The sequence below is a fragment of the Schistocerca americana genome, chromosome 3 (assembly GCF_021461395.2).
Source record: "Schistocerca americana isolate TAMUIC-IGC-003095 chromosome 3, iqSchAmer2.1, whole genome shotgun sequence".
Lineage (NCBI taxonomy): Eukaryota > Metazoa > Arthropoda > Insecta > Orthoptera > Acrididae > Schistocerca > Schistocerca americana.
The window spans coordinates 407,044,738-407,070,145 of record NC_060121.1 but is presented as its reverse complement, the minus strand read 5'-3'; the positions used below and the strand labels follow the sequence as shown (position 1 = coordinate 407,070,145).

At 41.8% G+C, this 25,408-nt stretch overlaps 1 protein-coding gene across 1 annotated transcript in view; it reads left to right on the top strand.

Moving 5' to 3' along the window:
* Positions 1-25,408, top strand: part of LOC124605222 (cyclic GMP-AMP synthase-like) — a 207,608-nt gene that overhangs the window by 36,616 nt on the left and 145,584 nt on the right. Inside the window, exon 4 of the mRNA XM_047136771.1 lies at positions 3,707-3,777. Coding sequence (XP_046992727.1) covers positions 3,707-3,777 — 71 coding nt within the window. The remainder of the gene's footprint in view (positions 1-3,706; positions 3,778-25,408) is intronic.

Here is a 25,408-nt window from a genome sequence, read left to right as displayed (position 1 = left end):
CTCTGCCACTTGTGTCCTGCTATGAGCACTGTGTTTACCAGCTGTCTTTGCACTTTCTTCTGTGGACACACAAGCAGATTGTGGTGGACCAGTGTCTGGTAATGTCTGTCCATGGCACCTTTGATACCTGCGATGTGTGGCTTCCCCCGAAACATCTGTGATACCAGCACAACTGATCCATATCTAGCTCAGATGTATGTCGGCCATCTTTCTTGTGTGCAGCCTGCTTCTTGAGAGGAGGCTCATAAAGGAATAACACTTTGCACTGCTGTTCCAATAACTTTAGATTCAAGAATGCTTTTTTTCCCCTCTTAACTGTTTTATCCTATGTTCTTGCATCGGCTCCTCCATACAGTGTCTGCATGACTCATTGATGGCTTCTGTGACTTTCATGCCTCTTCCTTTATCATTAATAAACTTGTTTCTGATGGTGGAGCACAGGGAAACTTCTGCCAAGCTATTCACTATGGCATCTGCCTTCTCCAGTAGCTCTCAAAATGACAAACCTTGATATGTGACTATTGCTCTGTGAATGTCTACAGGCAATGTGCGCAGCCAAAGCATCCATATTGATTGTTCAGGCAACAGATCTGGTGCTGCCAAAGTGCATAAGGCTTGCATCACTTCAGACGGAGAGATGGAGATTGGTTTCCTGTAAGTTCGTCATTAAAGGCCCACTGTAGTCAGAGTTCAGCGACAAGGTATATCATTGCGAAAGTGCTTCCTTTAATGCGATGTAGCAACTTTGCAATAGGACACCTTCTGTTTTTTCTATCACAGTGCCTTTTGATGAATGAAGTCAGTGTCTGTGAGTTGTGAGGTAGTTTAGGCTGTGGGTTGTTCCTTTGACTTCTGTTGTGGTTGTTTGCACAGTTGCAATGATCATTCTCTTGGAAAAAAGTCTTCATTTATGATGAATCATGTCAGGGTCACGATTTACAATTACAATAAGCCAGAATAACCAGATACAAGATGATCTAGTATTCTACTTTATTTATCACAATAGCAACAACTAAATAACCAAGGAATAAAGAACAACAACAAGAACAACTATTCATCAAATATACAAGTTCCTTGATGCTATGATACGCTGCTCTCACTTCTTTGGTTGCTACTTTGCGGTGAAATACTAGATGTCGCCAAAAGTTACACTTACATACAAGGTGCATTCAAGTTCTAAGACCTCAGATTTTTTTTCTAATTAACTACTCACCTGAAATTGATGAAACTGGTGTTACTTCTCAACGTAATCACCCTGCAGACGTACACATTTTTCACAACGCTGACGCCATGATTCCATGGCAGCGGCGAAGGCTTCTTTAGGAGTCTGTTTTGACCACTGGAAAATCGCTGAGGCAATAGCAGCATGGCCGGTGAATGTGCGGCTATGGAGAGTGTCTTTCATTGTTGGAAAAAGCCAAAAGTCACTAGGAGCCAGGTCAGGTGAGTAGGGAGCATGAGGAATCACTTCAAAGTTGTTATCACGAAGAAACTGTTGCGTAACGTTAGCTCGATGTGCGGGTGCGTTGTCTTGGTGAAACAGCACACGCACAGCCCTTCCCGGACGTTCTTGTTGCAGTGCAGGAAGGAATTTGTTCTTCAAAACATTTTTGTAGGATGCACCTGTTACCGTAGTGCCCTTTGGAACGCAATGGGTAAGGATTACGCCCTCGCTGTCCCAGAACATGGACACCATCATTTTTTCAGCGCTGGCGGTTACCCGAAATTTTTTTGGTGGCGGTGAATCTATGTGCTTCCATTGAGTTGACTGGCGCTTTGTTTCTGGATTGAAAAATGGCATCCACGTCTCATGCATTGTCACAACTGATGAAAAGAAAGTTCCATTCATGCTGTCGTAGCGCATCAACATTGCTTGGCAACATGCCACACGAGCAGCCATGTGGTCGTCCGTCAGCATTCGTGGCACCCACCTGGATGACACTTTTCGCATTTTCAGGTCGTCATGCAGGATTGTGTGCACAGAACCCACAGAAATGCCAACTCTGGAGGCGATCTGTTCAACAGTCATTCGGCGATCCCCCAAAACAATTCTCTCCACTTTCTCGATCATGTCGTCAGACCGGCTTGTGCGAGCCCGAGGTTGTTTCGGTTTGTTGTCACACGATGTTCTGCCTTCATTAAACTGTCACACCCATGAACGCACTTTCGACACATCCATAACTCCATCACCACATGTCTCCTTCAACTGTCGATGAATTTCAATTGGTTTCACACCACGCAAATTCAGAAAACGAATGATTGCATGCTGTTCAAGTAAGGAAAACGTCACCATTTCAAGTATTTAAAACAGTTCTCATTCTCGCCGCTGGCGGTAAAATTCCACCTGCCGTACGGTGCTGCCATCTCTGGGACGTATTGACAATGAACGCGGCCTCATTTTAAAACAATGCGCATGTTTCTATCTCTTTCCAGTCCGGAGAAAAAAAATCGGAGGCCTTAGAACTTGAATGCACCTTGTATTTATTATCTGTATCTTTGATCCACAATATAAGCTAGTTATGAATGCTCTTTGACTTACAAGGCACTGTATTTCTGCATCTGTACAATCTGTGGCATGTTTATGACATCTAAAATATGAAGGGTATACTTACAGTGAACCTCAGCCTTCTTCCATCTGGGAAATATTACAGTAGCTTTATTGTTGTTTAAAATTTGTGATTCTAGTATCTTTGTTGTAGTGAAATGAAACTGAAAACACACAACTCACTACATGCAGCAAACAAAAAATGTAATGTAATCAACTGATCTGCCTGAAGATGACAGGATAAGCACTTGAAATGCATCATGGGGGAAAATAAAAAGAGATTAACATGGATAGTTTTTTAATTTATCTTTTAGAGTACAGCCATTTAATTAATTGAGTTTTGTAGATTCTAGCTACAAGAACCTGCAGGATGTGGAATGAACTGATTGGAAAAGAATAGGAAAGAAATCATCCCATTGTTTAACTTAAGCTGTATGGAAGACCAACACATGAGCTTGTATTGTAGCTTACACAGGATAACTTTGTATGTTTCTTTTGTTTATTAAGTAATTTAGATGTTGAATTTGATAGGCCCAACAGTTAATACAAAATGTTTACAACTTAACAGAAATATATCTATTACATCTGTAGTTTTGATGGAAACTAGTGGTAAATTAGTGAAAACATTTTCATCCCTACATCTGCTTAGAAGCATTGTGCTGGGGGACTACATTTTACCAGTTCAGCAATGCCAGAACACTGTAGTCAGTACGCAGGATGTAGCCATCCAGTCTGTGTGTGGGGGGAGGGTCATGCACGCACGTCTATTGACTGCTCAAAGTCAAAAATTACAGGGAATTGTTACCATTAATCTTTTCATTATTTGCATTCCACCTAGGATCTTCCTTTAACATAGGACTCAGACTGCTGCAGATCACTAAGTAGGTGAAAAACTTCTACTTGATACTTACAAAAAGTTTAATGAAATCTGTATAGTAAAGAACACCCAATTTTGACTTTGAGACTGAGAAAGAAATGAATGTGTTGTCTTAGAAAAATGCTAATGTAGCCTACTATTTGTGTTTTTATCTGGACTGTGAGAGAACTGTGATCTCAACCAGTAAATATCACACAACAGGTTATTCTCTAAAGAGTGAACTTATATCTTTACCAACAACACCAAAAAAATGTATATTTACAAGTTATTCACATTATTTCCAGGTCTGTGCTAGCCCACATCCTGGTTTCTGCCAGCTAAAGCTGAATCCGCCTCCTGCAGCATCAAGTAGTGGGTAAGAAAAGAGCAATTTTGATTACCTCATGTGATCATACTCAGATTTCTTATGTAGTACATTCCTAATAGAGAAGTGCAGTATGTTTTTTTTTAATTTCTTACACATTTTCTAAATACTGCTTTTAGGTTCAGCTGGCTGAGTCCAGACTGGTCTAAAAGTCTTTAGGTAGATCATAGCACAGGCCAGTATTTATGGCTACCATAAATAATGAATGCAGTGGATACATTTACATAAGCTTTATTAGCCAACAGAGATATATGCAACTGTCTTGGACCAAGACTCTGGTCGCAGTATTCTCTCTGTGCGCAGTCCAAAGAGCATCCTCTTCTTGTGGCAGAGGATCTCTGAAGACTGCTTCGGTGTGTGTGTGTGTGTGTGTGTGTGTGTGTGTGTGTGTGTGTAGCATGAGCTTCTTATGTTATATAGCTTTGTGTACATGCCATGGCTGGGTAGTTTCTACCAAAGCTAAAAATTTTGAGTAATATACCCCAGACTTACAGATGATACGTTGAAAGGCTTCAATTGTAGCACACTCCTCTTAGACTGTAAAGGAGTTCCTTGTAGAAATGTAGATCTGGCCCTGTAACATATTACTTACTGTACATTCTGTTGTAAATAATTTTTGTTTTTATATTTTTCTTCTGTTGCTTTTTAAATTTTGATATCAGCTTTCTGTGACTTGAGCTGGTGCAGGTGGTGGTAGGAGGGTGCATAGGGCAAGTCCTGTAGTGGGGATGGTCACAGGGGAAGGAAACATAGGTTAGAGAGATGGGTGCAGAGATTGGCAGGGCAACAAAAAGCTATTCATAGGTTAGAGAGATGGGTGCAGAAGGAGTGTAAGTTCTTACAAACATATTGCAGAGATTGGCAGGGCAACAAAAAGCTATTCTAGGTGTGGTGGGCTAATGGATCTCATTTCAGGGCAGTATTTTACAAAGTCATGCCCTTGATAAAGTAACTGATCGAAGCATTCAAGACCAGCATAATACTGAGTGACACGTGGTGTGCTCCGAAGTTTTTTTTGGAAGGATCGGCAGTATCAGGATTGGATGTGATGCCCTGGGAAATTGCTTTTGAAGTAGGCTGGTGTGGTAATTACGTCCAATGAAGGCTAAGGTTAGAATGGGGGTGTTCTGCTGTAAAGAGTCTGCATCTGAACAAATATGTTTGCGTTGAATTCCAAGGTTATATGGGAGGGAACATTTGATGTGGAAAGGATGGCAGCTGGAAGTACTGTTGTTTGTTGTGGGTTCATTGTGAACAGAAGTGTGCAGTTGGCTGCTGGTGAGGATGAGGCCAACATCAAGGAAAGAGGCATGGGATTTGGAACAGGACCATGTGAAATTTAATTGGAAGAATGCATTTAGAGTTTCCTGGGATTTTTAACAGGTCAGCCTCACCATGAGTCCATATCTCAAAGGTGTCATCAATGTATCTAAACCAAACCATACCTCTTTACATGCATTTATTTGTATGGCTCCTCCACTTCACACCTTTAATTAGGTCATTCTCTTGTTGGTTGTTTTTTTGTATTGATACTGCTGTAGGGGCATCCAAGTTGGCAACGGAATTGCAAGTTGCCTTTAAATGCCAATAGCTGTCTTGCAGAATTTGGTGGAACCAATGGAGCATGCCTGCTGAGCCACACCTCCAGTGGCTTCGTGCCATGAGCATCCTCTGCCACTGCAATGCAGAATGGCCAGCGGCAGCCAGATGCCTACTAGCACTTAGAGCCTCTTCACTACATGATTGTATGCAGACAGTGTGTAGTCATGTCTTCGACACCATCATTCAAGCTTTAATTTGGAGAGCTTCATCCTTGTTTATGTTGTGAGCTGGACTCTATTTTTTGCTGCATTATTTGTAATGAGTCTCCGTATGCATGGAGAAAAACAAGTAAATCTTCTGTTCTCTCTCTCTCTCAACACACACACACACACACACACACACACACACACACACACACACACACACACACACAGCAGCAGCAGACAGTGTTCCCAAATTGAACGTCTCAATTGCTCAGTTCTTTAAAGGTGCTTAAAAGTCCATCTCTCTATACCATAAGTCAAAACCTACATAATATACACTGATTATAAATTTACATTTGTTTAGGAAACCTACTTAATTAACCAAAAGTGCTTCGTATCCATTTTTAATAGTCTAGTTATTTCTTCCTTCATCCAGTCATTGTCATCAACTGTGCTTATTACAAGGACTCATCAACTTGTACTTTGCCTTCATTGTTAATCTGTTCTCTTTTCTGTTCACTGTGCTTGTTATACATTATTGCATTGTTACTGTAATTATCAAGCCTACTTTACAACTCACTGCCTTAAGTTCTTCCAATTGTTTTTGAAGACTGTCATCACTGGAGGTAAAGTGTACAATGTCATTAGGTAAATGAAGGTTGTTGAGATGTGTTCCATTAAAACACATTTCTTCTTCATCTTTCCATTTTAAATACCTGGAAACTACTTATACACCAGCTTTTATTTTATAGAATCCACTTATCTGACTTCACTTTCGGATTTGAATTTAGCACTATACAGATGAAGTCCAGTGGAAGTTACAGTATTGTAATAAATGCTCTGTAGTATTTTAATAAAAGTTAAATCAATGCCTTGATTGTAAGAGGATGTCTGCAAATTTTTTGTGGAAACCAATTCAAACTCTAGTAATTTATATTCATTGCTCCACTCTATATTTTTGTTCACAACTTATGAACAGTGCTTTGTTCTACAACCACATCTAGAACCAAATTGTCCCTTGAACTGACCAAATGTAATCTTTTTGCTATGCAACTAGTGATAATTTTAATGAATATCATACACATTACAGAAAGGAAGGCTGGCCGCTGTGGCCAAGTGGTTCTAGGCGCTTCAGTCCGGAGCCGCGCTGCTGCTGCGGTCGCAGGTTCGAATCCTGCCTCAGGCATGGATGAGTGTGATGTCCTTAGGTTAGTTAGGTTTAAATAGTTCTAAGTCTAGGGGACTGATGACCTCAGATGTTAAGTCCCATAGTGCTCAGAGCCATTTGAACCATTTTTGAACAGAAAGGAAGTTGGTGGTAACTATAGTTCTTCTTATTAGTTTGCCTGTCTCCTTCTTTGTGAAGAAGAAGAAGAACTACTACAGCATTGCTCCAGTTTTGAGAATGATCTTATTTTGTAAACATTCTCTTAATAATAATTTTGTAAGTTATTTTTGTATAACTTTTGTCCAGCTGTTACAATAACTATTGAAACACAATTGTGTCCAGGAACCTTTCCTCTGTTCACTCATTCACTCCCTTGCTCACTCGCTCATAACTCAAGTGGATCTATACGTCTTATCCAGTATTGCTTCTGGGAAGTAATTATTTCCATTGATAACTATCTTTATTTATAACTTGTCTGATTAATTGATATGGTTATTCATCTGTATAACAATATAAATTGTATTCACTTGAACTTCATGAACATTTAATGTAATTATGCAATGTTTGTACAATTTTCTGTGTTTTGTTAGTTTCCATGTCATCTTAACTCATAAAATGTAGTGTCTATTCAATATAAGTTTCAGTTTTGTTTTCTTCATATTTTTATTGTTTTTGGTTGTTCAGTTTACATTTTCATTCTGTCTTCTCACATCCTTTCAAAGGTATTTTGAGTACTGGTATATATTCATTATGTCTTGTCATGTTATAATTATGATTTGTTTGAAACTCACAGCTTCTGCTTAATAATTGTGCAGTTCAACTTGAGATTTTTCCTTATTTTTTCCTATTTGCAACTTTTTTATTTAATTACATTAGTACCTTTTTAAATAATTGCTCCTTTCACCTGTGTGTCTACATAACTTTAATTTTCCAAGAGCCAGAAATTTTACTTTTTTTGTCTGTGGTTACTTCCCAGTTATATACTTGATGTCGTACTTGATGAGTCTCTTTCTTTTTAGCTTTGCATTTATTTTCACTCTTAATCTTACGAATTTGTGATAGGTTGAAATTTGAAGGTGCTTTTGGACTATTACAGCCTATATTTTTTTATTGTTTGATTGAATATTCTGAATTTCAGTTTTAATTCCATTTGATCCTTGGTTACTATTAATTTATATGTAAAAATATGTTAGCAAACTTTCTGGGTGGATGTTCCTGTATGCACCTTGCAGTGGAGTGACTTGCGCACTGACAATCCTATAAATGATCTGTCCACCTACCTGGATAGGCTTTTAGTTATCTGCCCCTTCACTTTGCGGTGGCAGATACTGGTTTAGCTGACAAAAGCAGCATTGACAAAAATTTGATTAAATACCTACCACACAAAGGCCACATAATTGCAGTTCATGAGTAGCATCTGAAAGTTAGTTACACTATCGAGCTTTCGGGATTCTTGCACGAGTCATTTGAAAAAATGTCAAAAAATTTCGATTTAGTTGGGGTATTGTCTTTAGAACAAGGCAAATGGCTATCAGGTCCATATTTAACATCTCGACATCTTTTATGCAATGTTACTGACTGTCTCTGTAACAAGTTCCCACCTGAAAGCAGCCAGAAGATACTTAGTCTGACCCAATATTTTTAACATCCTGAACAGTCACTGACCCATGACTATTTTAACACATTCAGTCATTCAGTAGGCTTCCTATAAAGAAGTGCTCAACATAATGTCTCATTATCTGCACAAAGCGTGATGTGGAGTTTATGGATGAGATGAAATCTTTGCACAGGAATGCCTTTTCTTAAATAAATAACTCCAAGGCTCAAAATTTGACAAAATACTGAAAACTGTAGTTGCTCTTTGTCAATGATGTGAGAACCAATCAGACAAGAAAATTTCTTCACTTTGATACAAATTCAATCAGCATAGTTTAAACTAAATAAAATTTACTGAAAACAAACACGATACCTTCCCCCCCCCCCCCCCCCCCCCCCCCCCCCAAAAAAAAAAAAAAAAAAAAAAGGCTGACTTTTTACAAAATCCAGCTCACTCAGACATCAAAAAGTCCCCTATTGCACAACAACTTTCTCACACATTCGTTTACATTAGTTTTAAAACATGATGAAATAATAATTTCCCATTGTACTCTTAACTATGTCAGAAACCTATGGTAATCAAACTAAAGAAAATTCCACAAAATTAGATTTTATGATCCTGTCCTCTTGATTATAGTTTCAGTTGATACTAAAGATGAATAAATTACAACCCCTAACTGTGTTTCTCAATGCTAGAGTTATTACATGTTATAGGTATATATTTATATCTCCGAAAGTACTGAGGTTTTTGATTTGCAATTTTAACATAATGGTTGTGCAATCCATAGAATTCATACTAAGTGTGAAAAATACCAATTAATATTTAATAGTACTTCTTCAGATTCATAGAGAGCACTTGTATCGCATGCAGCTTAAGCAAGTACATCGCTTGCTGGGCCTAGTAGCCAACATGAGAATCAAAATCTGCTCTCCTCCCATTTCCATGGCAAGCTGTGCTTTCAATGCAAGCTGACAACTTGTAATAATTTGCTACATAACAACCTGACTGCTCTTTTGTAAGTTCAAAAATTTTCTGGATATGCATTTCTCTTACACCACCCGATAAAGTAAGATATGACCTCTCATCGTGAAATATTTGCTTTGTTAAATGTTTATACTTGTGTTTGAGCAGATTTTGGCTATTTGATATTTTCATCTCATGAATTCACCCACTTAAAATCCCAGAAATTTGTGAGAGAGAACTTCTAAATCTGTGTCCCAATGTAAATAATAATAAAAAAAATGTGTTTTCAGTTGTGTTTGTTTTAAATTTTTTGATAGTTATTTTTAATTGCTTTTCAGCCAATGTAATGTCCTGACAAGATCTTTTTTCCATTGCTTTTGTTGATTTGCTAATCGCTATTTAGATGTGTCACCAGCATAATAATCATGTTTCACTAATGGCATTGTACATATGCTTCAGAATAAAAGTACTGATACTAATACTAAATTCTAGGTGCCCTTCACATCACCCCCTGCAACTTTCTGTCGAAACTTCTTACAGTAATATCATTTTTATATTTAATTCAATGTTTTCAACAAAAGAAATAATACTGACACCAATCATTTTGTTATCCCCAATTTAGGACATGAAAGTCACTTACTAACATTTCACTGAAACACACAATAGGAAAGTCACTTATTAACATTTCACTGAAACACACAATAGATTAGGCATCATTACTTATCCTGTGAATTTTCCAGGTCTACAAATGAATAAAATTATAAGTAACACAACTTGAATTAAGACAATGTGAACTATTTGCTTGTGGGACTGAAATCAAGTATTTTGCCAAAATATTATCACAATCTGCTAAAAGTAGAACTTCCAAAGTGGGATGGACTTCAGTATGTTCGGATCCCAAACAGACTTGGTGGTTGTGAACAAAAAACATAATCAGTCCAAAAAACACCCAATTGCAATTGATATAGAACAGATTCTTTGTCAATATGCAATCAGCTGCGGAGAGGAATATAGTAGCAATCGGACAAAATTGAGAATGGGCTTATGACCACTTGGCCTTACATCAGCTGGCTGATGAGCCCACATGACATGCCAGATGGAGAAGCTGTCCTGCCTGCCTGCGGATGTATGTAATGAGGCTCCCCCCTTGAATTTTTTGACAAAAACTATCTGGCTGATGTGGGGGACCTCAGTGTAGTGGCAGCAGGATGGTGCTAAGTGAGGTCCTGGCTGGCTGGCTGCGAATTCCAGGGCATTGATGCTCTAGTCTGGCAGAGAAGGTGACGAAACAGAAGCTGGCTTCTCAAGTTAAGGTGCTGGAAGCAGTGGCAACTCCACCACTGCTTAAATTGGGTCAAAGTCCATGGAAACCAGTAGTGGCAGCCATGATGGTGATGAAATGACCAAATGTCCATCATCCATTATATGCTAAATATCGTTATGGTAGCTCATTGCATGGCAGAGATGTCTGGATTGGATGCTGCAACTAAAGCCCATTCAATGCCTGCAGACCGACCCACCCACAGTTGTCACCAGGACCAAATGACAGCCTTATGCACTGAAATAGGTCCCCAGAGGCAATCCAAGGTCCACGCAAAGGTACACAGCCAGACTGGAGCATGTACACAAAAAGACTTCCTTCTTTGACTTGAGCAGGCAGCAGTAGTGAAAGGTCAATCAGTGTCCATTGGGGCAACTGTGAATCTGCAGCCATGGATAAGGCAATTGTTGAGAGCCAATTTGGATATGGCTGTCCTGGTAGCCTTTGACATTGGGATCTTAAAGGTGCACCTGGCTGTTGGAGGCAGGATGACATATAGTATTTGTGGTGTGTTTGATGCCACTACAGATGCAAATCATGGGTAGGTAGCTGCTGTAAACTGCACACCAGTATCTGTGCCTAAGGGGTGGGTGGAGGGGGAAGGCACCTTTGATAGAATAAATTTTCTCTGTGGCACTGGTAGTGTAGTCATTGTCATCTGCTACAACCTGACAGCATAGTGTAAATAAGAAAAAGAATAAACAAGAATTAACCACATGATTACCAAGTAAGGTCCTGCAAAATTGTCATGCAAGGTGCTCCATGGTTGGGTGAATTCTACCCAAGTGGAATAGGACTGTGTAGTATGTACAGTATTTTATTGAATACAACCAACACACAAACATACAACAGCTGTAAACAGAGTACCAGAATCAGATGCAATGTTCGTCTTACAATATCATGGAACTGTCCTAGTCAGTGGAACCTTCACTGAGCACGGTTAAGGCAGAAGACAGCAAGGCCACATAGTCATTGTGCTGCCGCGACCACTTGTCTGATGGTGCCACAACCAATGCGCAAAGCAGCAGCTCCCTGTTTGCCTTCTCACAGGCGGCACCAAGAACGAATACTGCAATCATGTGGGCAGCATATGTGGCCACACTACCACATCCCTGCCCTACTTGGGGGTGCCAGTGCAGGGTGGAGGGCTAATTGGGTGGCACTGTTTTTGAGATGGGAAGGCCACAGGATTCGCCCAGGAGACCTAATTTCAGCACAGTGGCATTCTGGTCACTGTTGAGTGATGATGTTCACCTCCATTCACTCATCCACATTCAAAGAGGCATTTGCCTTCACAGGGCTGGACCATCAGCTGTCTCCAGCCTGGTGGAGCATATAGCAGGAAGCACTTCAGGCAGGCACGAGAATGACTCTGCATGGAATGGCAATGCAGAAGCCATTGCACCAGCAGCAAGGGACAGCAACAGCATTGATGGGAAATCAGCTGCTTGGTGCTCTTCCATAAGGGCAGTGTCCAGACAGCTGCTGTCAGACATTAGTAGAGGTTTTGACATGCTTACAGCTGCATCTCAGCATCATCATTGCCCACCAGCTCATCAAATGGAGGCACCCCCATGGTATCCAGCTCCTGGATTGGAGTGGCAGTTGCAAGAGGGCTCCATACCAGTGGTGACTTGAGGTGTTTTTCTTGTTGTGGGTTGATTTGTAAGTGGTTGATATATTGCAGGATGCCAAGTCTTTACTTACTCCCTGTAATAACAGTTACCTTCTTTTCCAAATTTTCTGGCCACCGTCGTGTTTTCTCTTCGCATTGTGGTCCTGTTTGTGGTGGCATGTATTTGACTGCTGACTTCTCTTCCAACCGCAGAGGGGTGAGAGCTATAAGAGAGCTTCTACATTTAAACAACTCACTATGGAATCTCAAAACATAGTTTCTATAATTCTTCTATATGCAGTACGTTCTCAACTCTCAACAACTGATAATTAACAAAGCTTTTCAGACAACATGTTCATACGTGATGCTTCAGTGCTTGACCAAAACCATTCGTACATGACTCATAATAGCATGGCATAGAATCTATATAAAACAACATTCATTTTTCTTTAGTGCTTGACCACAGTCATCAGGGCCCTTTCTTCTCTGGAGATTACAGCACATCCAAAGCATGACTACAAAGCACAAGTGACCCCTCACTGACCTGTCCAAATTACGCACCATCATTGCTTTCGTATCCACATATAAATTTCAACAAACTCAGGCACAGTAGATGCTCGTTACAACTGCTACTAATAAAAGTCTCTTTTTTCACATCTTTCATAGGTCTAGTAACAGGAAAGTGAGATGTGTTGCTATACTTCATAGTAATATGTACAACTTCAGACTGCAGTCACAGTGGGTTGGTACTCCATTGAGGACACAGCTGGTTCTTATGGCGGAAGAGCAGTACCCCACCAACATCCATGTTGATCATTAACCAACTGCATGTTGCTTGCACATTTGTCAATGCCCATCTAGGCCACTGATGGAAAATGTGCTCCCAGACAGGGTTACCTTGGATGTATTTTGAAGGATGTGAATGCACCTAAGGTTCTGGTGCAGGACAGGACAGCTGCAACACCATGTGGGGCTGTCTGCCACGGAGGATCTCCACTAAGGTGCAGCAAAGCATGAGATCTTGCTGAGTGGACTGTATGATGCGATGGGCCATTAGCAGAAGTAAATCCACTGTGTGAGGCAAGTGATCATCAATCTGGAAACAGACAACTGTGGCGTTGTGGAAAGCTTGGTTAGGTTCCAATGGTAATCACAACAAGGCATTGGCATTAAGCCCAATGCTAGCACCTGTACTGTGCTACTTTTGGTAAGCAAATAAATTGCTAACCAAGTGAGCAACACTGCACTTGGATGCAGGGACAGCCCACATGAAAATTTAAAACACCCCTCCCCCTCACTGATCCTCCTTGCATTTTCAGATGTAGATCTTTTTCACTATGTCTTTCACCCATGACATTTTACTTTCACATATCACATTTACTCATACAACTTCTTGATGCGAATACATCTTTAAGACCACAGCCAGATATAGAGCACCAGTCAGTGAAACAGAGGTGAAATGTTTATTGTGTAATACATTTTGGGTTATAACTACAAGATTAATATGTCAGTCAGAGATATGTTATGCACAGAATACATAACTAAAATCATTTCACTCTTTCTTGTTCCCTGAGGAGTGTGGAGTGCAGAGGGAGTAGCACCATGATGACCACGGGGAGAGTAACAAGCTGGAAGTAGAGGTGAACTGAGTTCTCGAAGTACTTCCAACATTCAAGATTTATGCTTATATCAATTTCTTGCTGTGCTGTAAATGACACAGGAGAGTGACAGGTTTCATGAAAGTCCCTATTTACGTAGACATATCTCTTTACATGATGTACATGTTTGTAGCACACTGCAAAGACTAGGAAAGAAAAGCACACCTGTTCACTGCACACTGAAAGACTGTTCACTTCAGTGCTGAACAGTGGTAGGTCACACTCGTTGGCAAGAACCTCCTGCAGGTCCATTGGTAAGAATAGGCCTGAGGTGTTCCTGCCTGTCGTAAGAGGTGACTAAAAGGAGTGTCAACATTTCGGCCTTTATGTGAAGGTCCCCTGTAGGGTTTGACTTCCCATTTTTCAAAATTTTCCCGAAGAGTGAGCCAGCTGGGGAAGGGCGCCTTACATGGTGCATCGTGTCCATCATGCATTGAAGTCTTTAGCCCACTTTCTCATCGTCATGTTGCAGTCCCGCCCAGTCTCCATCTCTTTGGCGAGGACACATTCTTGGGTGTGTTTTCCACCATGCACTATGCAGTGTCACTTCCTGTGCCGACGATGATGATGGACTTTTGTACCTCATATCCAGCATGGTAACGAGTCTGTTGTGGTGGGGCTATCATGTAACCTGTTAGTTGTAGCCCCCTGACAACACAGGGATTGCTCTGCTAATGCCTGTGCCGTTAACTCCCCACATATGCCAAGGAGTAGATGCCTATCACACTGGGGCATTGGGACTCCCGGAATCCTGCCAGGTGGCCTTTTCTGCGGCTGGGTGGCACCCGTGGGGAGGGCTCCTGGTCAGAGTGGGTGGCATCAGGGCAGATAACACATCATGAAGCGTAGTACGTCATCTCTTGCTGGTGGTCCACCGCCAGCAGTCTCTAAGCGGGCAAAGTCTAACTTTAGTGCTAAGAAATATGAGCCCAAGTTGTTCCCCTCCCTGGCCACACCATGGGAGGAACACCAGGCTAAGGATGGCAGTGAAGCTTATTCGCCCCAGTACCTCATATGTACGAGAGTTGATGGGGAATCTTTCATGTCCATGAAACCTCAATTTTTTGTGGAGAATTTGGGGAACAAGTTTGTGGAGGTGGAGGGCTTGTCCAAAATGTGCTCTGGGTCAGTTTTGATAAAAAGAGCATCCTCTGCCCAGTCACGGGCATTACTCACTTGTGGCAAGTTGGGGGATGTTTTTGTTACCATCATGCCTCATAAAAGCTTAAATATGATCCAGGGTATTATATTCCATAGGGCCCTTCTTTTGTAATCTGACAATGAGCTGCACACCAATTTAGAGTGGTGAGGTGTTCATTTCATCTGGTGCATGCATCAGAGTCCGAGGGATAATGAGGTTGCCACCAGTGCCTTCATGTTATCCTTCAAGGGTGGCATGTTGTCCGAGAAGGTCATGGTGATGGTCAACCACTGTGACATCAAGCCATATATCCCTCCCCCCGATGTGGTCCTTTAAGTGCTGGAAGTTTAGCCATATTTCTTCCCACTGTACTTCCAGTGTCACATGTCGCCATTGTGGACATCCATCGCATCACAATACGCCATGCGCCCCAACTCCCATCTGTGTCAACTGCGGAGAGCATCATTCACCTTGTTCGCCAGACTGCAGGATTTTACAGAAAGAGAGGAAAATCATGGAATATAAGACCCTGGACCGACTGACCTACACTGAGGCTAAGAGGAAATTTGAGTGCCTATATCCTGTGGATATGACCTTCTCATACGCTGCTGCTACGAGAACAGTTCTTGCCCCATCACTTCCTCGAATTCCTGTTGCCTCTCACAACCAGGAGACTACACCTGCCCCCTTGATGGTGGGGGGTCACTTCCCTCTCTGTTGCTCACACACCACCTACTTTGGGAGCAGCAACCCCCCCCCCCCCCCCTCCCCAACCATCGGGGATTTCACTCCACACTTCTGAGCCAGAGAAGTATAAGGCTTTTTCGGCTCCTCTTGGTAGGAAGGGGTTCCTTGGGTCACTCCCTTCCCAGCTTTCTGCTAGTGGGAATGATGACGTCCGCCAGTGGCTGAAGAGCCCAAAAGCAGCTGGTCGTAGGGCTTTACACTCACTCTCAGTCATGGAGACTGATGCAGTGAAGTCCTACCAGCCAGGGAAACCCAAGGAACTGCACTAGAAATCGAAAAAGAAGACCTCTAAGAACAAGGAACTTGTGGTGGCACCCACACCACCGCTAACCACAAGTTCTACTTCTGAGGATGGGGGTGGAGATTCTGGTATCTGCTGAGGACCTAGATCTTGCACGACCCTCAGACACAATGGATATAGACTGCTCAGGCAAAAAGTCGGTGGCAGTAGGTGACCATGGGGCATAAACTGCCTCATTGAATGATCCATGCCTTCCCAGTCTCACAAGGATGTCATCCTCCAGTGGAATCGCTGAGGTTTTTCCACTGCCTGGCTGAGCTATGGCAACTGTTAAGCTTTACACCTGCTTTAATGCCCATAACCCCTTGTGGAGTGACGCCGTGCTTATTGGCCGAGGCAAAGATGTCGAAACTTAACTGTCTCAGTTCGGCCTCTGCCTCTTAAATAATGGGACTGCCACACATTTCAGTGTGGTTCAAGGTAGTTACTCAGCCATTGCACCAATTTGCAGCCCAGGACTTCTTCCATCTATCAACTGGAGAGCACATGATGACCTGTGTGGTAGTGACCACTTCTTCATCTTCCTGTCATTGCCCTGGCATCAGGCCCATGGACACCCGCCCAGATGGGCTTTAAACACGGCGGACTGGGAAACTTTTACCTCTGATGTCACTGTTGACTCTGCCCCACATGGTAACATCAATGTGATGGTTGAGCAGGTGACTACCACAATCGTTTCTGCGGCAGAAAACGCGATTCCTCACTCTTTATGGTGCCCCCGGCGAAAGACAGTCCCTTAATGGTCACCGGAAGTCGCTGAGGCAATTACAGAGCGTCAGAAAACTCTACAATTACAGAGCGAGGTCTACAGTGACATAAGTGACACCCTTTCCTAGAGCATCTGATAGTCTTGAAGCGGCTGCATGCCTGTGTATGTCAGTTTATAAAACAATGGAAACAGGAGTGATGGGAGAGGTACGTGTCAACCATTGGGTACCATACGTCACCTTCCCAAGTCTGGATGAAGATCAGACGTCTTTTTGGGTACCAGACCCCAACAGCTGTCTCTGGCATTACCATCAATGGCGTGCTATGTACCGATGCAAACACCGTTGCCAAGCACTTTGCTGAGCACTATGCTTGAGCCTTTGTATCGAAGAACTACCCCCCAGCCTTTCGCATGCACAAAAGGCGGATGGAAAGGAAAGTCCTCTCGTTCACTAGATGCCACAGTGAACCCTATAACGCCTCATTTACAGTGTGGGAGCTCCTCAGCGACCTCGCACATTGCCCCGGCACATTGCCCCGACACAGCTCCTAGGCTGGATCAGACCCATAGGCAGATGATTAAACATCTCTCGTCTGACTACAGGCGCCATCTCCTCATCATCTTCAACCGGGTATTGTGTGATGACATCTTCCCATTGCAATGGCGGGAGAGCACCATCGTTTTGGTGTCCAAATCCAACAAAAACCCACGAGATGTGGATAGCTATCAGCCCAGCAGCCTCACCAACATTCTTTGTAAGCTGCTGGAATGTATGGTGTGTTGGCGGTTGGGTTGGGTCCTGGAGTCACGTGGCCTACTGGCTCCATGTCAGGGCTGCTTCTGCCATCATATCCTTGCCACATTATACAAGTGGGGTCTCCAAGGCCTGGTCCAGAATTTCCTGTTGCTCTGTACTTTCCAGTCCAAGTTGGTGCCTCCCGTAGTTCCCTCCCCCCCCCCCCTCCCCATCTCCCTCCCCCTCCCCCTCTCCCCCCCCCCCCCATATCCAGGAGAATGGGGTCCCGGAGGGCTCTGTACTGAGTTTATCACTATTTTTAGTGGCCATTAACGGTCTGTCAGCAGCAGCTGTAGGGCCCTCCATTTCACCATCCCTGTATGCAGATGACTTCTGCATTTCATACTGCTCCACCAGTACTAGTGTTGCTGAGCGGCACTTACAGGGATCCTTCCACAAGGCGCAGTCATGGGTTCTCCCCCATGGCTTCCAGTTTTCTGCTCCTAAGTCGTGTCATACACTTCTGTCAGTGTCGTACCGTTCATCTGGACCCAGAACTTTACCTCCATGATGATTCAATCACTGTAGTGGAAACATATTGATTCTTAGGACTGGTTTTCAATGCCCATTTGACTTGGCTACCTCACCTTCATCAGCTTAAGTGGAAGTACCAACTTGGATACAGATCGTTCTACTCTGCTGCAGCTCTATAAAGCCCTTGTTCAATCCCACCTTGACTATGGGAGTCTTATTTATGGTTTGGCAGTGCCCTCAGCATTGTGTGTACTTGACCCAGTGCACCACTGTGGCATTTGCCTAGCGGCAGGATCTTTTGGACGAGTCCGGTGGCCAGAGTCCTTGTGGAGGCTGGAGTCCCTCCATTGCAGATCCGATGTGCACAACTGCTTGCCAGTTACGTTGCACACATCCGTAGTTCTCCTGAGCATCCAAATTACTGTCTCCTTTTTCCACCCATGGCAGTTCATTTCCCAAATTGGCAGCCCAGGTCAGGGGTAACGATTGTGGTTTGCATGTGATCCCTTCTGTCTGAACTGGAGTCCTTCCCTTTACCACCTCACATCCAAGTCCATCTGCATACACCTCCATCGTGTACACCTAGGCCGCACATTCGTCTGGACCTTTTGCATGACCCTAAGGACTCAGTTATTCCTGCCGCCTCCATTGTCACTTCCTCTTGATTCTTGACGTGTTCCAGTGCTCTGAAGTGGTTTACACTGACGGCTCGATGGCTGACAGTCATGTTGACTTTGCCTACATCCACGGAGGCCACTTTGAACAGCTTTTCTTGCCTGATGGCTGCAGTGTATTCACTGCAGAGCTGGTGGCCATCTCTTGTGCACTTCAGTATATCCGTTCATGCCCCGGGGAATCATTTCTTCTGTGTACTGACTCCTTGAGCAGCCTACAAGCTATTGACCAGTGCTACTCTTGCCATCCTTTGGTAGTGTCCATCCAGGTGTCCATCTATGCCCTGGACCGGTCCTGTCATTCAGTGGTGTTTGTGTGGACCCCAGGATGCGTCAACATCCCAGGCAATGAACTTGCCAACCGCTTCTGGAGATGGGCATCTCTGAACCTGACCTGCGTTCTGACTTACGCCGTAGGGTTTTTCAACTTTGGGAGACGGAATGGCATAACAGTACACACAACAAACTGTGTGTCATTAAGGAGACTACAAATGTGTGGAAGTCTTCCGTGTGGGCCTCTCGCAGGGAATCAGTTGTCCTCTGTCGGCTCCGCATTAGCCATGCTTGGGCAACCCACGGTGCACTGTGAAGACCCGCCTGAGCGTCAGTGTGGCGCCCAGTTGACAGTGGCCCATATTCTGGTGCATTGACCCACTTTGATTGCCCAGCGACGAAATCCTGGGTTACCCGACTCGTTGCCACTAATTTTATCTGACAACGCGTCATCGGCTGATTTAGTTTTACGTTTTTTTTTTCAAGAGGGTGGGTTTTATCATTTCATCTAAGTTTTAGTGCATGTCCTTTGTCCCTCTGTGTCCTCCACCCTAGTGCTTCTAGGGTGGAGGTTTTAATGTGTTGCAGAGTGGCTGGCTTCTCCTTTTTTATTCTCATGGTCAGCCAGCCATGGTAATCTGCTTTGTTGTTTTAATCTCTTCATCCCGTTTCTTGGGTTTCTGTGGTTTTCTTGTCTCCTCTTATCCATTTACATGCTTGTTGCCCTTCATCGTTCTTGTGATTTTTCCTTTCATCCCGTTTTGCGTTGTCAGTCTGGTTTGTTTTATTCTCACACTTGTGGCATTGTTTTATTCAGAACAAGGGACTGATGACCTCATAGTCTGGTCCCTTCCCCCTCTTTTAATCCAACCAACTAACTCAATGGCAAGAGTTTCAAAACACACAAAACATTCCAAATGATGTCAGTGTGTTCAGAGCTTAATTTGTGTTTCAGGGAACAAGAAAAAGAAAACATACCATTGTATGTGAAATAGCATGCCCAACAATGTGTTTGCCCAAACAGGTGACATTTAGCAATCTACTCTGCCACAAAAATAAAAAATAAACATCTGTTTATACACCTACCCCATAAGACAGATAGATTTTTTGCTATGGTGTTAGTGAACTCCTGTACAACTTCATTGAATCCTGAACATTCAGCTAGCTCATTTTCAACTGACACCACAGCCAGCCCACAAGTCCTGCCTGGCCCATTTTTGACTTAAGGTGCATTTTAATCAATTCAAGCTTTGAAAAACTGCTTTCTCCATTTCCCACTTTCTCTGATTGTTTAAGCAAAATTCTTAATGCTAGACTTAAGTTGGCCACAAAGTCACTCTCTTGGTATGTGTTTAAAATTACCAGAGGCAACAATTGTGCCATGAGACCTTTATCAATCAGCACAGCTGAATACCAAATTGATGATGATATTTTGGTGCATATGCTGTTCCAAGTGGAATGATTACATATAAATGTTTTGTTAGAGAAAGGTATGTAAATTGCCTGTGACTGTTCAATGTGTCCAATAGTACATAAAGGAAAAATGGCTGTGGTCAGGTATCAAGAAGGCATACTTTCCAACATGCAATGATCATGGGTTACTGCATAAAGAAGCAGCATGAACCAGATGAGCATGCTGAGGGTGTCAGTTAAGGATGTCTTTTCTATGGAAATGAACATGCCAGTGCTATGTCCATGATGTCCTCAAAATTTTAAGTCACAGCATGTGACACTGCAAATGCCTTATGACGTACCTGTCTATCTGGAGAAGAAAAGATGATGCCACCACATATCAGAGAATTGGCATAGGACTGTTTACATTGAGCATATATAAATTGTTACTTCCTACTTGAACGTTGGAGTTGGCTACCCACACTTGATAGAACTTTGTTGCTGATGAAACTCCTAGTAAGAAACCACTACATGAATTTGCCTGGTAAGCACTGAGCACCTTGCACATTTCAGAAAAGAACAATGCAGCAAGGTCATTTAATGGAGCAAGTTTGTGAAGCAAATGAAATGTTTTGGGCTCATTCCAAGACAAGAATAAAGATTTTTGCAAAGACGGGTCCTTTACCTGAAGTGCTGTGGAATGCTGCTGCAAACACCACACATCACACATACAAGTTCCAATCTTTCTTAGCATCTTGGAATGATGGAAAAGCTCAGCATGTGGTCGAGTGCACGGATGGGAGTTGCAGAGTGTTGGTGGCACATTCCATATTTGTAACCAACTGACAAAGGAAATCTAACTGCTATTGTTTTTGGTCATATTGCTGCTGTTGCTGTTTAATTAATTGAAACGATTCTAAATCTATTGCTCTGACAAAATAGGTGCAGGAATGAAAGTAAACTCTTCATCAAAAACTTTAGTATCTTCAGTTCATTGTTGGAACAGCCAACACACAAAAATACAGCAGCAGTGAACAGGGCACCAGAATCATGCAGGCACATGAGAACAATAATGTAAAAATTTGCTGTCCAGCCCAAGTCCAATGATATGCAAATTCTATAGAAACAGAGACTAATGCATAATAGATGTAAAAAAAGCATAGGGCTTTAGATACATGCTGAATGAAATACATCTGGCTGTCAATAGAGTGATTCATGGAGCCTTCAATGACTACTATAGCAGAATTTTGTCAAATGATCTTTCACAAAACCCCCAAAAATTCTGGTAAATCTGTTTGCTGTTAGCGGCACCAAAGTTAGCATCTAGTCACCCATGGATGAGCCGGGAACTGAAATTAAGGGTAGTAAAGCAAAAGTTGAAATACTTAACTCCATTTTCAAATGTTCATTTACAACGGAAAACCAAGGAGAATTACCCAATTTAATCTGCATGTCACTGAAAAGATGGGTGAAATAAATGTTAATGTCAGTGGTATTGAGAAACAGTTGAAATCATTAAAATTGAACAAAGCTCCAAGGCCTGATGGAGTCCCTGTCAGATTCTACACTGAATTTGCTGCTGAGTTAGCCCTCTTTTTAACTATAGTCTATTGTAGAACCCTTGAATAAAAAAACTGTGTCCACTAGCTGGAAGAAAGCATAGGTCAGTCTTGTTTACAAGAAGGGTGATAGAAGTGTTCCTCAAAACTGCCATCCAGTATCCTTGACATCAATTTGTTGTGAAATCTTAGAACATATTTTGAGCTCAAACATAAGGAGATATCTTGAACAGAATGATCTCCTCCATGCTAACCACCATAGATTCCAAAAACACTGATCATGTGAAATCTGCCTCACATTTCTCACATGACATAATGAAAGCTTTGGATCGAGGCAGTCATGTAGGTGTGGTATTTTTTGATTTCTGAAAAGTATTTGACACATCTATGCTCATTATCTAAAGTATGATCATATGGTATCAAGCAAAATTTGTTGGCTAGACTTAGGATTTTTTTGGTGGAGAGGATGTAGCAAGTTGTCTTGGATGTTGTGTCAGCGACAGATGGAGAAATAACTTATGTGTCCCAGGGAAGTATGTTGGGACCCTTGATGTTCGTGTTGTATACTAATGATCTTCCAGGCACTATTAATAGTGACCTCATACTTTTGCAGATGATGCACTTATATACAATGAAGTCCTGTCTGAAAGGATTTGCATAAGCATTCAATAGTGATCATGAGTAAGCATTCAATAGTGATCATGAGAACAAGACTACATTAATTACAGCATGCTCGGAGGTGTGCTACTACAAAAGAAGTGGAACAGTCACTTAGGTACTTCATGGTTCACATTTATTGATACTCAAACACTTATATGGCTGAATGTACAATAATATACCACTTTCATATTCTGTTAGACTAATGCTTCACATGATCCATACTTGAATGGAATGGGAAGAAACCATAATAACAGTAACACAGCGGGATGTAGCCTCTGTCAAGCACTTCACAGTGGTTTGCAGAGTATAGATACAGAATTCCTCAGCCAACAAAAGCTACAAATAAGCTTCCATCAAGTCAATTTTTGAATAGAATTAACTGCCAGCTAATTTGTATAAAGAGTTCACCAGGCCAGAGTAAGGAGTGGGAATCCACTACCACATATGCGTTTGATGGTTTAAAAGTCACCACACAGGTGTATGGCTTCTGTATGACCACAGAAAGGAGAGGGCCATTGACTAAAGAAAGTAGACAAAAGCACATGTTGTTGTTCCAACTTCTCTAATTCCAGTTTCACTTCATCCCAAAGGACCAACAAAATGTGGTGGACTTAAAAAATGCAACACTACAGAATGTTTTAAATCAATCTCTGCCTGAAAATTCAGGGCTGTCCTCAGATCAGGCTAAAATAACAATGAAAGCTGGAAGTGTAAAGTGTCAATTACTTCACACAGCACAAAAACACTATCAGTACTCTGTACCTTAACAGGGGAAATTCTGACAAGGGTGCAAAGTGAAACAGTCAGAACAACTAGGCAATAACTAAAAATGTCCACCCCAACATCTCTGAAACATGTGAGGTGGAGTACACTGGGGATGGCTGGTTCCTACCAGACAAGACCTGTTTACCATATTAGGAACAAAAGTAAATTTCCATTGAATTTTGTATGTCCTTGTTGGAGCTATGATAGACAGTTCAAAGTCAATGAAAATGTTTGCAGTTTGGGTAATTTAAAAAACATGAGCTGCTAGTAGGCATACATTGGTATCAGGGGCAAGACAAATTACAGAATCCCTAATTAAACTTTCTTCTTACAGTAGCCCACAACCCCATGTAATTTTACACTTTCTGTTGAATCCTTGAAGATCTGTGAACCATGAAAAATAAATTTTTGAGGGATTTGTGGCCCAAAAAATTTCTAATTGAGCTGCAGCCAAATGCATTTTAGCATAAAATGTTCTGTCTACAAAGCATAAATGTCTGAAAGAGTTACCTCTGATTGGTCAGACAATGGGGCCAATTCTTGCTTGAAATAATGCTACTAGGAGTTAGTGGGGTGGCAAAGAAGCCCATGCTATTATGGACACTGATTGTCACTTGCCTGGAAATGTAGTGCTAAGTGCTTCTGGTAAAGGGCCCACGCCTCTTATTCATTGTTAAATGGGTGGAAAGCTCCAATAGCTGGTAAAGATTGTGGCTGTTTATGAGCCAAGCTGCTCCAGTATTTCAGCAACTCATGATGTTGATTAAGATGCTGTTGCCACAAGTCAAAAAACTCACATCCATACGTGTGTTACCTGATTAAATTGGAACTGGAACATCTTCCATGGTCATCACCAATTTATATCACAAAAGTAATTTATTACCACTAATAAACACACTGAAACAGACTAAATGTTGTGTAATTCTTAAGGTTGGTGTAGTGGAGAGTCGTAATCAGTACTTAATTTGGCCATGGAGACACATTAAGTGTCAAATAGAAGTGAGATTAGGCCTGCAGCCATTTGACTTGAAATTATCTGGCTGAAGGGCCTATGTGCTCTGCTGCCTGGAGATGCTGTCACTCACAGTGACCTTGCTGGACATAAGTGTAATGAAACATATCAGTAGTATGGCATCATCCATTAATATGTCCTGCGTGATTACAAAAATTCCCTCCTACGCTATAACAGTACAATTTTAGTAGCAGATTAATATGACAAACATTCTAACAAAATATCAAGGCCTTTGTTACACATGTTTTGTATCTTCACACTGTACAACCATGCAGAGATCTATTTAAGATGTTACATATGTGTATGAAATTTGTTAGTTTTTCCTTCATGACTGTATCTTCTACATTAGACAGAATAGGTATGATAGTTATTCATCTATAACTTCTGTTATCCCACCTTAATATGTTGTCACTATCTTGGTCAGTTTCAGGCTTTTTTTCCTTCATTACTATACGTATACAAAATTGTCAGAGACTTCACAGAACACTAGGCACATCATTTTACCATTCTTGATGACATGCTATGTAATCCATCTTTTTCCTGAACAAGTTTTGAGGCTGCAGTTCATCTATGAGGAACAAAAGTTAAGTCTCTGAATGTTAGATAAAATTGTAGTTTGCAGATGTTAGTCATGAGCTTTAGGTTCTCTTACTGTTGCACTGTATACTTCTACTGCATGTAAGCTTCACAGCTGGCTTGTCCTTTATTTTTTATGATAATTTTTGTATAGCTCTCATAGATCTTCTCTAATAATTATAGTTTCTGTGAGAATTCATTTCTTGTTCACTATTAACAGTTCTGGATAACTATCAATGAACAATGTTTATGGGATCTTTTAAAATATCACAGAAAGTTTTCCAGCCCATGTCTACAGGTTTTGTAATGTTGAGTAGCAATTCTAAACTACCAGAATTTTATGTTTTAGTTCATCTTCATTGTACCCCTACAAATTGTGGGCCTCAGCTCATAAATCATTAACTGCTCAAAATAGCTAGCAACAACATTGTTCACTGAAACGGGACAAGTAAAGAGCCCAAAGCTGGAGGCTGTGC